Raw genomic sequence first — 14930 nt, forward strand, 5'->3', positions numbered from 1 at the left:
TAAGTGGGTTACCCAGTGTGTACAGGACTCAGTATTTAAAATCATGCATTCACATTCACACTTGGTGTGAAAGAAAACGGTACTCATGCATCCCTGTTACAAACACACAGCTCACAAAAAGTCAGCGATATTTGGCTTTTGGGTGAAATTACAGGATGAACCTAAAATGCACTCTAACCTTTACAGGTGAACTTAATGTGACCTTCTCTAAACTTCTAAATGCACATGTCCAACTGTTCAATGTTTAAGTACTTTTTGCACAACTTGCTGTTCTCTAATAAGGAGCTTAATGGCAAGGTGGTGGTGGTGTTACAGTGTGGGCAGGTGTGTCAACTCAATAAAGAACTGTCCTACACTTTGTGAATGGTACAGTGACAAGCCCATACTACTGAATAACATCATTAATCCAGTCACTGTGCCTCTGGATGAATAAATCAGGCCTAATTTCATCTTCATGGAAGACAATGCTCCAGCTCACCGAGGTCACATCATTAGGGAACGGCTGCTGGAGACTGGGGTACCTCAAAAGGAGTGGCCTGCATAAAATTGATACACAATATCTTGTACAAATATTCATTCACATCTATATTCATATAAACTCAAACACATTATCAATATATTAGACATCCCTGTTAGATGAGGGTATGCTTTAAATGTACAGAACTGATTAAAAAATGCACAGCAGCTTCAAGGAAACAGCTTGTGAGGTCAACCCAACTGCATGACAATGTCAGAGAATCTCAAAACAGTTTTATTCTGAATGAATTTTGCTTAAAGATTTTCCCTAAAAGAATAATTCTGAGTGATTTTCTGAACCAGCTATAAAAAAATGCATACACAAGGGGATTGCAAGTAGAATTAAAATAGCCAATCCAAGCAAAGAAGTCAAATAAAACTGATGGAACTGTATGTTGAATATATGGATCAATTAAAGCACAGATAAAATATGGGGACCAAAACAGAAGAAATACACCTACGATAACTGCCAAAGTTTTGGTAGCCTTTATCTCCGTCTTGCCCACTGCTGTACCTCTCTGAGAAGACTTCATTTGGCCATGCTGAATTAATCTTGCTTGTCTCTGAGCAATATGGAAAACTTTCAGGTATAAACCGATCATGATCACAGCAGGGATGTAGAAACAGAGCATTGTGAACACAGAACTTGCTGTTTTACTCAGAAACAAGATACAGCCCCCCTCACAGGCAACATTACTGTAGTAATAATCCTCAACTCCCAGAATACCAAGCTCTAAAAATATCATCCCAAATCCTACAAAAGCAGATACAGTCCAACATACAACAATCATAAATGCAGTAGCATTAGGGGTCATTATACTGTGGTACAGAAGGGGGTGACAGACTGCGTAATATCGATCTACAGAAATTACACACAGATTTAAAATAGAAGCGGTGCACAATGTCACATCAAGGCTGGTATGAAATTTACAGAATAAAGTCCCCAAATACCAGCAGCTCTCCACAGAGCGCAGCATGCTGGGAGGCATCACAACCCCTCCTACAAGCAGGTCAGCTACAGCCAGAGAGAGAATGAGGTAGTTAGTTGGTGTGTGGAGCTGCTTGAAATGAGTTATGGCTATGATCACCACAAGATTTCCAAACAGTGTAACAAGTATAATAACACCAATGACAAAAAAGGCCAAAACTCTTATAGCCAATAGATACACATGCTTTTGACAAGAGTTAGGATGATGTTCATAACAAAGAGACATGTCTTCTACGCTCCCATTTTGGACTGCATAGTATTTTATGTTCATTACAATATGTAGATGCAATCCACTTCAACACACAAAGAGAGAAGTTTATCTGGAACAAATAAAAAAAAAGTTTTAACACATTTTTGCAAACAACTTTTATATAAATACATTTCTATTTGTGATACTGTGAATTCATGATATCATCAGTCTAGAGCACAAGGACATCATCCCTTACCTCTGCTTGCATACAAGCCCCAAAGCCACACACAGAACAGACCTCATATAGTATTTCAGGCTTCAGTATAAGAGACACCCTTCAGGGAGGTCACTGCTCTGTACTGGTCCCTTGATAGTCTTGATGATCGTCAATCTCTGACGCATATACATGTGCTGGTCATAAAATTAGAATATCATGAAAAAGTTGATTTATTTCAGTAATTCCATTCAAAAAGTGAAACTTTTATATTATACTCATTCATTACACATAAACTAATATATTTTAAGTGTTTATTTCTTTTAATTTGATGACTATAACTGACAACTAATGAAAACCCCAAATTCAGTATATCAGAAAATTTGAATATTGTGAAATGGTTCAATATTGAAGACAGCTGGTGCCACACTCTAATCAGCTAATTAACTCAAAACACCTGCAAAGGCCTTTAAATGGTCTCTCAGTCTAGTTCTGTAGGCTACACAATCATGGGGAAGACTACTGACTTGACAGTTGTCCAAAAGACGACCATTGACACCTTACACAAGCAGGGCAAGACAAAAGGTCATTGCTAAAGAGGCTGGCTGTTCACAGAGCTCTGTGTCCAAGCACATTAATAGAGAAGCGAAGGGAGGGAAAAGATGTGGTAGAAAAAAGTGTACAAGCAGTAGGGATAACCGTACCTTGGAGAGGACTGTGAAACAAAACCCATTCAAAAATGTGGGGGAGACTGCCTCCAGATCAACACGGGTAAAACCAAAGAGCTGGTGGTGGATTTCCACAGGACTAAGTTCTCCTCACCCACTCCAGTGAACATCCAGGGAAGGGACATTGAGATTGTCAAGACCTACAAGTACCTGGGTGTTCATCTAAACAACAAATTGGACTGGTCTGACAACACACACACCCTGTATAAGAAAGGCCAGAGCAGACTCCAACTGCTGAGGAGGCTCTGGTCATTTGGAATACAGGATGGACCTCTTCACTCTTTTTATGACTCTGTAGTGGCATCAGCCATCTTCTGTGGCATTGTCTGCTGGGGAGGTGGCATTACAGCAGCAGACAGGAAGAAACTGGGCACGCTTATCAGGAAGGCTAGTTCTGTCCTGGGCGATGCGCTGGACCCACGGTCCAGGTGGCGGAGAGGAGGATGTTGGCCAAGCTTGCATTCATAATGGACAACCCCTCTCACCCACTACAACACTGGGCAGCTCCTTCAGTGACAGGCTCCTCCACCTGCGATGCAGAAAAGAGAGATACCGCAGCTCCTTTCTCCCCACTGCTGTTCAGCTTTACAATCAAAACCTTCCCAAGCAGAGACTCAGACTCTCTCTGTCATAAATACACTATGGACTCACACCTCACTCTATCATAGTGCACTCTATCATGAACACACCACATAGACCTATATCTTATCCTACCACTAATTAATGTGTAAATATCTGCTGCTGACAGATTGGTACAAGTGTAATACATACAAAAGTTCTGTACAATACCTGTAATTATTACTGTGCAATATCCACAATTTCTGTGCAATATCATTATATATATTTTCTTAATTCTATCTTTATTTTTTATATTTTTCTGCTAACAGGCGCCTTGTTTTATTTATTTACATTTTTTATATATTTATATTTTCTATATCCATCCATCCATTATCTAAGCCGCTTCTCCGTCAGGGTCGCGGCGGGGTGCTGGAGCCTATCCCAGCAGTCTTCGGGCGGAAGGCAGGATACACCCTGGACAGGTCGCCAGTCCATCGCAGGGCAGGCAGACAGACACAGACAGTCACTCACACACTCACACCTAGGGGCAATTTAGCATGTCCAATTGGCCTGACTGCATGTCTTTGGACTGCGGGAGGAAACCGGAGAACCCGGAGGAAACCCACGCAGACACGGGGAGAACATGCAAACTCCACACAGAGAGGACCGCCCGGCCGGGGAATCGAACCCAGGCCCTCCTTACTGTAAGGCGACAGCGCTACCCACCATGCCACCGTGCCGCCCATATTTTCTATAGTATATCTTATATTTTATATTTTGTATGATGCAAATTTTTGTCTACTTACTGCTCTTTATCTGCTTACTGTGCATTCTGCTGCAACTGCAAATTTCCACCAGTGGGACAAACAAGTCTATCTTATCTAATCTTATCTTAAATGGAGTGGCCTGCACTTTCTCCAGACCTGAATCCCATAGAAAACCTATGGGATCAGCTGAGTCACCATGTAGAGGCTCGTAACTCTGTACTTTCTTGGGTTCATTGTTTTTCAATAAGTAACTTCTACCTCTTAAAGTAAGGAAGCTTTAAGTATTACGGTGCTAATGCTACAGACTTGAAAGTGACACTGTACAACACACCCCTGTGCTCCAGCCTCCCAGAGTCTGACAGCAGAACACTTCCAGAAAGCAGGACCTCATGCAGATGATGACGTAGCTTCCCTTTTAGGCTTAAATGTCTAAATAAGATCCAACCCATTTTACAACTTACAGCTGACTAAAATTATTTAATGTCTATTTATTAAGATTATGGAATGTACTTCTGGAATCCAGTTCTATATTTAAGAAGCAAAGTTTGGACACCGAACATGTCTTGGTTGATCGGCTGCATGCAGGGCATGTCAAACATGTACTTTTTTCTTTTTGCCAAGCCTTTGAAATCTTAATTGATATGACTTCCAAAATTTTCGCAAAGATGCAGAAGACTGGTGTAATTTACGCCTAATCACAAATGTAATGTGATTAGAGATTTAATACTTAACACTAAAAACCTGCATTTTATTATACAATTGTTTACCAACATCTATTAGTAGTGATTTCTTCAGCCTATACTGGCCAATTATTTGTTACTTGCTATTAATCTTGTGCTTGAAAATTATTACACAGTATAGAGCCCTTGGTTAATTTGAGGAAGAACAGGAAGCAGTAGTGACAAGTTCCACAGACAAGTTGGTCAACACTAAACTGTATATGTGTTAGTTTTATATCTGACCTATCTACCAATTCTCAGTTTCTCAATAAAACACTTTTCTGGACAAAATCTATACACAACATCTTGTACACATATTCATTCATATCCATGTTCATATAAACTCAAACACATTATCAATATATTAGCCATCCCTGTTAGATTAAAATGAAGGTATGTTTTAAATGTACAGAACTAATTAAAAAATGCACAGCAGCTTCAAGGAAACAGCTTGTGAGGTCAACCCAACTACATGACAATGTCAGAGAATCTCAAAACAGTTTTATTCTGAATGAATTTTGCTTAAAGATTTTCCCCAAAAGAATAATTCTGAGTGATTTTCTGAACCAGCTATAAAAGAATGCATACACAAGCGGATTGCAAGTAGAATTAAAATAGCCAATCCAAGCAAAGAAGTCAAATAAAACTGATGGAACTGTATGTTGAATATATGGATCAATTAAGTCACAGATAAAATATGGGGACCAAAACAGAAGAAATACACCTACGATAACTGCCAATGTTTTGGTAGCCTTTATCTCCGTCTTGCCCACTGCTGTACCTCTCTGAGAAGACTTCATTTGGCCATGCTGAATTAATCTTGCTTGTCTCTGAGCAATATGGAAAACTTTCAGGTATAAACCGATCATGATCACAGCAGGGATGTAGAAACAGAGCATTGTGAACACAGCACTTGCTGTTTTACTCAGAAACAAGATACAGCCCCCCTCACAGGCAACATTACTGTAGTAATAATCCTCAACTCCCAGAATACCAAGCTCTAAAAATATCATCCCAAATCCTACAAAAGCAGATACAGTCCAGCATACACCAATCATAAACGCAGTAGCATTAGGGGTCATTATACTGTGGTACAGAAGGGGGTGACAGACTGCGTAATATCGATCTACAGAAATTACACACAGATTTAAAATAGAAGTGGTGCACAATGTCACATCAAGGCTGCTGTGAATTTTACAGAAGAAAGTCCCCAAATACCAGCAGCTCTCCACAGAGCGCAGCATGCTGGGAGGCATCACCACCCCTCCTACAAGCAGGTCAGCTACAGCCAGAGAGAGAATGAGGTAGTTAGTTGGTGTGTGCAGCTGCTTGAAATGAGTTATGGCTATGATCACCACAAGATTTCCAAATAATGTAAGAAGCACAATAACACCAATGACAAAATAAGTCACAAGTCTCATAGACAGAGGATAGACAAACTTGTGACATGAGTTAGGATGATGTTCATAACAAAAAGAAATGTTTCCTCTGCTCCCACTTTGGTTGGAGTAGTTTTTTAAATCCATTACTTGCAGATGTAAAAACAAGTGATTATTATCTGGAATAAAACTAACAACAACAAATGTACTGTATTTATCATACAGAATGCGTCTGAAGCACAATATCATCCCTTACATCGGCTTGTATACAAGCACTGAGGCAGTAGAGAGAACAGGACACCTCTAATTTATAGCATTTCAGACTTGTGCGGTGACATCACTGCTCTATACTGATCCCTTGATGCATGTTACAACACTTTTCCTAAGACAACCATCCAACGGGCGGCCCAGGCATTATCTAAGAAAATTTATTTATAATAAAATGATTCCATCACTCTCCATGTAGCCTTTGTTTAGGCAATGGTCTACATGGTGTCATTATTCTTTAATATATTATTCTACACAAAATAACAATTCCATGCTGTGAGCGGCAAAAAAAAAATCCAGTATTGACGAGACAGTATTTTCTTTGTATAAAACTGTTTTTCTTACCTGTTGTCATAGACTGGTGACCTGCCCAGGACAAGCAGCTTAGATAATGTATGCACGTGTTTTCTTATCTGGAGTTAACGATAAGATTATGAAGTTAGGAATTGTTATTCTGTCACAGCTACTGTGGACCGCACGCTGGAGAGGACTGTGAAACAAAACCCATTCAAAAATGTGGGGGAGATTTGCAAAGTCCATGCCATGCACAGACGTATGCAAGATATGGGTTCCAGCTGTCGCATTCCTTGTGTCAAGCCACTCTTGAACAAGAGACAGCGTCAGAAGCGTCTCACCTGGGCTAAAGACAAAAAGGACTGGACTGCTGCTGAGTGGTCCAAAGTTATGTTCTCTGATGAAAGTAAATTTTGCATTTCCTTTGGAAATCAAGGTCCCAGAGTCTGGAGGAAGAGAGGGGAGGCACAGAACCCACGTTGCTTGAGGTCCAGTGTGAAGTTTCCACAGTCAGTGATGATTTGGGGTGCCATGTCATCTGCTGGTGTTGGTCCACTGTGTTTTCTGAGATCCAAGGTCAACGCAGCCATCTACCAGGAAGTTTTAGAGCACTTCATGCTTCCTGTTGCTGACCAACTTTGGAGATGCAGATTTCATTTTCCAACAGGACTTGGCACCTGCACACAGTGTCAAATCTACCAGTTCCTGGTTTAAGGACCATGGTATCCCTGTTCTTAATTGGCCAGCAAACCCTCCTGACCTTAACCTCATAGAAAATCCCTGGGGTATTGTGAAGAGGAAGATGCAATACGCCAGACCCAACAATGCAGAAGAGGTGAAGGCCACTATCAGATGGCAAGGTGGTGGTGGTGGTGTTACAGTGTGGGCAGGTGTGTCTAGTCAACATCATTAATCCAGTCATTGTGCCTCTGCATGAATAACACAGGCCTAATTTCATCTTCATGGACGACAATGCTCCAGCTCATCAAGGTCGCATCATTAGGGAACGGCTGCTGGAGACTAGGGTACCTCAAATACCTTCAAACAGTATGTGACTTGCAACACAGGAGATAATAAAACACTGGACCTGTTTTATGCAAACACCAAGGATGCACATAACACAGCACCCCTCCCACCTTTGGGCAAGTCTTATCACAATCTGGCATATTTCCTGCCTGTTTACAAACCCATTGTTTACAGGTGTCCTGTCAACATGAAACAGGTGAGATGTTGGTCTGACGGGGCCTATGAGGCTCTGAAGCACTGCTTTGAAACAACAGATTGAGAAGTCCTCCGTGACCCACATGGTGAGGATGTTGATGGTCTCACTGATTGCATCACAAACTACATAAATTTCTGTGTGGAGAACACTGTACCCACCAAGACTGCACAGTGATTTTCCAATAACAAGCCCTGGGTTACCCCAGATCTGAAGGCCCTTCTGGAAGAAAAGAGGGCATTTAGATCTGGAAACAAAGACGAAATGAGGAGAGTACAGAAGGAGCTGTGGAGGAAAATCGGGGAGGGCAAAGACCAGTACAGGAAGAGAATGGAAGGCCAGCTGCAAAAGAATGCAATGCAACTGGAGTTTGAAAGGGTCTTAAAACTATCTCAGGTTTTAAGGAGTCCAACAGGCAGCCTTTAGGAAACCTGTAATGGGCAAATCACCTCAATTCCTTCTTCAACAGATTTGATCTGGTAGCTGACCCTCCCTAAGCCCAGCTTGCACCCCTGCTTTCAGCTCCCAGCATCCAGCCCTGTGCTCTTCTGTCCCTAACCAGAGAACAAGTGAAGAGGGAACTGAGAAAGATGAACGTGAGGAAGGCAGCAGTTCCAGACAACATCAGCCCTGGGATCCTGAGGCACTGCGCCGACCAACTGTGTGGGATAGTAAAGGACATTTTCAACCTAAGCCTGAAACAGGATAGAGTGCCAGTACTCTGGAAGACTTTGTGTGTAGTACCTATCCCAAAAACTGCACACCCCAGTGATCTGAATGGCTGATGAAGGCTCTGGAAAGACTTAGTCTTGCCCATCTTCATCCACTGACAGGACCAGCTATGGATCCTCTGAAATTTGCCTAATAGCCAGGCACTGGAGTGGAGGATGCAATAACATACCTACTTCACAGATCCCTCGCTCATCTTGAAAAGGCAGAAAGCACTGTTCAAATCATGTTCTTTGATCTATCAAGTGCTTTCAACACCATAAAACCCACTCTACTAGAGAGCAAGATGAAGAGAGCAGGGGCGGATCACCATCTCATCACATGGACTATGGACTACCTCACAAACACAACGCAGCATTTCTGACTTAAGTACTGTGTATCAGAAGCACTGCGCTACAGCACAGGGGTCCCACAGGGAACAGTCCTGGCCCCATTCCTCTTTACCCTCTACACTGCGGACTTCACCCACAACACCTTAACCTGTCACCTCCAGAAATTCTTCGATGATTCTGCCATCGGTGTCTACATCTCAGGCGACAATGAAAGGGAATACAGAGAAATTACAAGGGATTTTCTGGACTGGTGCGAGCAGAACTGCCTCCAGATCAACACGGGTAAAACCAAAGAGCTGGTGGTGGATTTCCACAGGACTTTCTCCTCAACCACTCCAGTGAACATCCAGGGAAGGGACATTGAGATTGTCAAGACCTACAAGTACCTGGGTGTTCGTCTAAACAACAAATGCCTGGACTGGTCTGACAACACACACACCCTGTATAAGAAAAGCCAGAGCAGACTCCAACTGCTGAGGAGGCTCTGGTCATTTGGAATACAGGATGGACCTCTTCACTCTTTTTATGACTCTGTAGTGGCATCAGCCATCTTCTGTGGCATTGTCTGCTGGAGAGGTGGCATTACAGCAGCAGACAGGAAGAAACTGGGCACGCTTATCAGGAAAGCTAGTTCTGTCCTGGGCGATGCGCTGGACGCACTGAGGGAGGTGGCGGAGAGGAGGATGTTGGCCAAGCTTGCATTCATAATGGACAACCCCTCTCACCCACTACAACACTGGGCAGCTCCTTCAGTGACAGGCTCCTCCACCTGCGACGCAGAAAAGAGAGATACCGCAGCTCCTTTCTCCCCACTGCTGTTCAGCTTTACAATCAAAACCTTCCCAAGCAGAGACTCAGACTCTCTCTGTCATAAATACACTATGGACTCACACCTCACTCTATCATAGTGCACTCTATCATGAACACACCACATAGACCTATATCTTATCCTACCTCTAATTAATGTGTAATATCTGCTGCTGACAAATTGGTACAAGTGTAATACATACAAAAGTTCTGTACAATACCTGTAATTACTACTGTGCAATATACACAATTTCTGTGCAATATCATTATATATATTTTCTTAATTCTATCTTTATTTTTTATATTTTTCTGCTAACAGGCGCCTTGTTTTATTTATTTACATTTTTTATATATTTATATTTTCTATAGTATATCTTATATTTTATATTTTGTATGATGCAAATTTTTGTCTACTTACTGCTCTTTATCTGCTTACTGTGCATTCTGCTGCAACTGCAAATTTCCACCAGTGGGACAAACAAGTCTATCTTATCTAATCTTATCTTAAACGGAGTGGCCTGCACTTTCTCCAGACCTGAATCCCATAGAAAACCTATGGGATCAGCAGAGTCGCCATGTAGAGGCCCGTAACTCTGTACCCCAGAACCTCAATGACCTGAGGGCCGCCCTTCAAGAAGAGTGGGACGCCATGCCTCAGCAGACAATGAGTCGACTTGTGAAAAGCATGAGACGTCGTTGTCAAGCCGTGATTGATGCTCAAGGGCACATGACAAGAGACATTGAGATTTTTGTTGGGGTGTACCCACCTCTGTTGTTGGCTTTTGTTTCAATAAATTGTTTGAGATGAGGAAATCACCATTACAAGCTTCTACTTAAATGCCCTACTTTCATTATATCACATCACTGTAGCTTGAACTTTTTGTGAGAAGTGTAAGTGGGCTTTTAGAAATGTCACTGAAATCTTGACCAAACAAGCACAAAATCACTATAATTAAGTTAATGTATGTTTAACTCTCCAACATCATACAGACTTCTCATCCTTTATGCCACTGTATGCTCAGACCACAGACTGGAGCTGTTCATTGCTAGAGCTGTTCATTGTATGATTTAAGGGACCAATCAGAAAATAAGGAGAAACATTTTGCTGTAACTGGTTGACAGAAAAGACATTAAGAGAGAACCCTGCTTGTCCTTGAGGTGAAAGAGTGAAAATCAGGGCAGTAGTGCACACCTCACCCCCTAAGCGCTGGCCCTGCCTCAGGACATGATTACAAATTTAAACTAATTCAATCTGAGAACGCTGTTTGGAGACAACTTTACAAAGAGGAACAATTACACCAAGGTTTCACATGGTAACTATAGGGAATGTCTTTCTTGCTAGTATTGTTTTCATCTGTCTGCATCAGTAGGAGAATTGTGGTAACTTACCAGATTATCAATATTTTGTTTTTCCCAAAAGCTTTTGAACAAAAAGCTTCATTTTCTTGGGTTCATTGTTTTTCAATAAGTAACTTCTACCTCTTAAAGTAAGGAAGCTTTAAGTATTACAGTGCTAACGCTACAGACTTGAAAGTGACACTGTACAACACACCCCTGTGCTCCAGCCTCCCAGAGTCTGACAGCAGAACACTTCCAGAAAGCAGAACCTCATGCAGATGATGACGTAGCTTCCCTTTTAGGCTTAAATGTCTAAATAAGATCCAACCCATTTTACAACTTACAAACTTTTTTACTTGGCTGACTAAAATAATTTAATGTCTATTTATTAAGATTATGGAATGTACTTCTGGAATCCAGTTCTATATTTAAGAAGCAAAGTTTGGACACCGAACATGTCTTGGTTGATCGGCTGCATGCAGGGCATGTCAAACATGTACTTTTTTCTTTTTGCCAAGGCTTTGAAATCTTAATTGATATGACTTCCAAAATTTTCGCAAAGATGCAGAAGACTGGTGTAATTTACGCCTAATCACAAATGTAATGTGATTAGAGATTTAATACTTAACACTAAAAACCTGCATTTTATTATACAATTGTTTACCAACATCTATTAGTAGTGATTTCTTCAGCCTATACTGGCCAATTAATTGTTACTTGCTATTAATCTTGTCCTTGAAAATTATTACACAGTATAGAGCCCTTGGTTAATTTGAGGAAGGACACAGGAAGCAGTAGTGACAAGTTCCACAGACAAGTTGGTCAACACTAAACTGTATATGTGTTAGTTTTATATCTGACCTATCTACCAATTCTCAGTTTCTCAATAAAACACTTTTCTGGACAAAATCTATACACAACATCTTGTACACATATTCTTTCATATCCATGTTCATATCAACTCAAACACATTATCAATATATTAGACATCCCTGTTATATTAAAATGAAGGTATGCTTTAAATGTACAGAACTGACTAAAAAAATGCACAGCAGCTTCAAGGAAACAGCTTGTGAGGTCAACCCAACTGCATGACAATGTCAGAGAATCTCAAAACAGTTTTATTCTGAATGAATTTTGCTTAAAGATTTTCCCTAAAAGAATAATTCTGAGTGATTTTCTGAACCAGCTATAAAAGAATGCATACACAAGCGGATTGCAAGTAGAATTAAAATAGCCAATCCAAGCAAAGAAGTCAAATAAAACTGATGGAACTGTATGTTGAATATATGGATCAATTAAAGCACAGATGAAAAATGGGGACCAAAACAGAAGAAATACACCTACGATAACAGCCAATGTTTTGGTAGCCTTTATCTCCGTCTTGCCCACTGCTGTACCTCTCTGAGAAGACTTCATTTGGCCATGCTGAATTAATCTTGCTTGTCTCTGAGCAATATGGAAAACTTTCAGGTATAAACCGATCATGATCACAGCAGGGATGTAGAAACAGAGCATTGTGAACACAGCACTTGCTGTTTTACTGAAAAACACAGTACAGCCCCCCTCACAGGCAACATTACTGTAGTAATAATCCTCAACTCCCAGAATACCAAGCTCTAAAAATATCATCCCGAATCCCACAAAAGCAGATACAGTCCAGCATACACCAATCATAAATGCAGTAGCATTAGGGGTCATTATACTGTGGTACAGAAGGGGGTGACAGACTGCGTAATATCGATCTACAGAAATTACACACAGATTTAAAATAGAAGTGGTGCACAATGTCACATCAAGGCTGCTGTGAATTTTACAGAAGAAAGTCCCCAAATACCAGCAGCTCTCCACAGAGCGCAGCATGCTGGGAGGCATCACCACCCCTCCTACAAGCAGGTCAGCTACAGCCAGAGAGAGAATGAGGTAGTTAGTTGGTGTGTGCAGCTGCTTGAAATGAGTTATGGCTATGATCACCACAAGATTTCCAAATAATGTAAGAAGCACAATAACACCAATGACAAAATAAGTCACAAGTCTCATAGACAGAGGATAGACAAACTTGTGACATGAGTTAGGATGATGTTCATAACAAAAAGAAATGTTTCCTCTGCTCCCACTTTGGTTGGAGTAGTTTTTTAAATCCATTACTTGCAGATGTAAAAACAAGTGATTATTATCTGGAATAAAACTAACAACAACAAATGTACTGTATTTATCATACAGAATGCGTCTGAAGCACAATATCATCCCTTACATCGGCTTGTATACAAGCACTGAGGCAGTAGAGAGAACAGGACACCTCTAATTTATAGCATTTCAGACTTGTGCGGTGACATCACTGCTCTATACTGATCCCTTGATGCATGTTACAACACTTTTCCTAAGACAACCATCCAACGGGCGGCCCAGGCATTATCTAAGAAAATTTATTTATAATAAAATGATTCCATCACTCTCCATGTAGCCTTTGTTTAGGCAATGGTCTACATGGTGTCATTATTCTTTAATATATTATTCTACACAAAATAACAATTCCATGCTGTGAGCGGCAAAAAAAAAATCCAGTATTGACGAGACAGTATTTTCTTTGTATAAAACTGTTTTTCTTACCTGTTGTCATAGACTGGTGACCTGCCCAGGACAAGCAGCTTAGATAATGTATTCGTGTGTTTTCTTATCTGGAGTTAACGATAAGATTATGAAGTTAGGAATTATTATTCTGTCACAGCTACTGTCCCTAATTCAGTCCTAACTGAAGTCATCATGGTGACTAAACAGATATGATTTCAAAGTCAGGATGCTTCTGTAATACAACCCTTGGATTCTGACCAGGCCATCAGTAAAAACAAAACCGATAAAAAAACATCAGTTTGTTGGTCTTAGCCACAAGGCCACAATGACCATAATGACCAGTTAAGATGTAAAGACTGAGGCTCAGAGTACTTGATCATTACAGGCAGCACACAAGCAAACAATGAGGGAAATCCATACTTTTAAACTTGGAGGTATCAAAAGCCAGATGTATGCAACGAATGCACATACACAGGTACTAGCTAGGCAAGGTACACAAATTATATATGCAAGTCTTTAAAAACACTACTGGCAGTGGAGTGAGCACTTGCACAAGTCATCTTGAGTCCATCGGTAACTAATTCAAACTGCCAGGATAGGCCTGAAGATGCTGTAGGCCAGCATAGTGTCTATGACCTCAAGCAGATTCTCCCCTATGATCTTCTTCAAAACTACCAACCTACAATAGATTATGTACTCTGTGGAGCTGACAGGGGGTGTGTCATTAGTCAGAACTGCACAGTTAACAGTCCTGCTATTTTTAACATACAACGAAAATATTCTGAGCTTATATTTTGTATATGGTGCTGTACTAGACAGCCATTTAAAATGCCTGAGCCAGGGTTACACTGCCCAATTATTTCCTTTGAATTCTTTAGCGTCTACCGGCAATGAAGACTGTGAGATAGTTAAAAACAGAAAATAAATACAGAAGAAATAAGATTAGACCTTTTTAACGAATTAAGTGGGGAGAATAACACAACTGAGAAAAACACAATTTTATTACAGTACAGATATTTAAGCAAAAGTAATTTCCCATGACAAATGTTGATTATAAAAACTAAGTACGGTAACTAACTAATTAGTAAAGTCCATCACATAAATGATTCAGATTTGGATCAACAACCTCAGGTCGGTTAGAAATTAGTCTGCAAACTACTGATTAGCATGAGATGGCTTTTTATGCTACATGTTTATATGTTGTAACTTTAAATCAACCTCTTTCCAAAGGAAAAAAAACCTTCAGGTCAAAGATTTTCTTTTTTGAAGCTGGTCATCTTTGAAGAAAGTCATACTGATCACACTATGGGATAC

At 40.6% G+C, this 14930-nt stretch overlaps 3 protein-coding genes across 3 annotated transcripts; all 3 read right to left on the reverse strand.

Annotated features, from left to right (window-relative positions):
- Positions 1-740: 740 nt before the first annotated feature.
- LOC108432785 (trace amine-associated receptor 1-like) lies at positions 741-1730 on the reverse strand. Its single transcript, XM_017706890.1, has 2 exons — positions 1448-1730; positions 741-1375 (listed from the first exon to the last, which is right to left on the reverse strand). Exons 1-2 carry the CDS (start codon positions 1728-1730, stop codon positions 741-743), a joined length of 918 nt encoding a protein of 305 aa, XP_017562379.1.
- A 3441-nt stretch (positions 1731-5171) lies between these two features.
- LOC108432783 (trace amine-associated receptor 1-like) lies at positions 5172-6206 on the reverse strand. Its single transcript, XM_037537953.1, has one exon. The coding sequence runs from the start codon at positions 6204-6206 to the stop codon at positions 5172-5174; it is 1035 nt and encodes a 344-aa protein (XP_037393850.1).
- Positions 6207-12155: 5949 nt separating this feature from the next.
- LOC108432782 (trace amine-associated receptor 1-like) lies at positions 12156-13190 on the reverse strand. Its single transcript, XM_037537955.1, has one exon. The coding sequence runs from the start codon at positions 13188-13190 to the stop codon at positions 12156-12158; it is 1035 nt and encodes a 344-aa protein (XP_037393852.1).
- Between the last annotated feature and the right edge of the window lie 1740 nt (positions 13191-14930).

Source organism: Pygocentrus nattereri, chromosome 4 (assembly GCF_015220715.1).
Source record: "Pygocentrus nattereri isolate fPygNat1 chromosome 4, fPygNat1.pri, whole genome shotgun sequence".
NCBI lineage: Eukaryota > Metazoa > Chordata > Actinopteri > Characiformes > Serrasalmidae > Pygocentrus > Pygocentrus nattereri.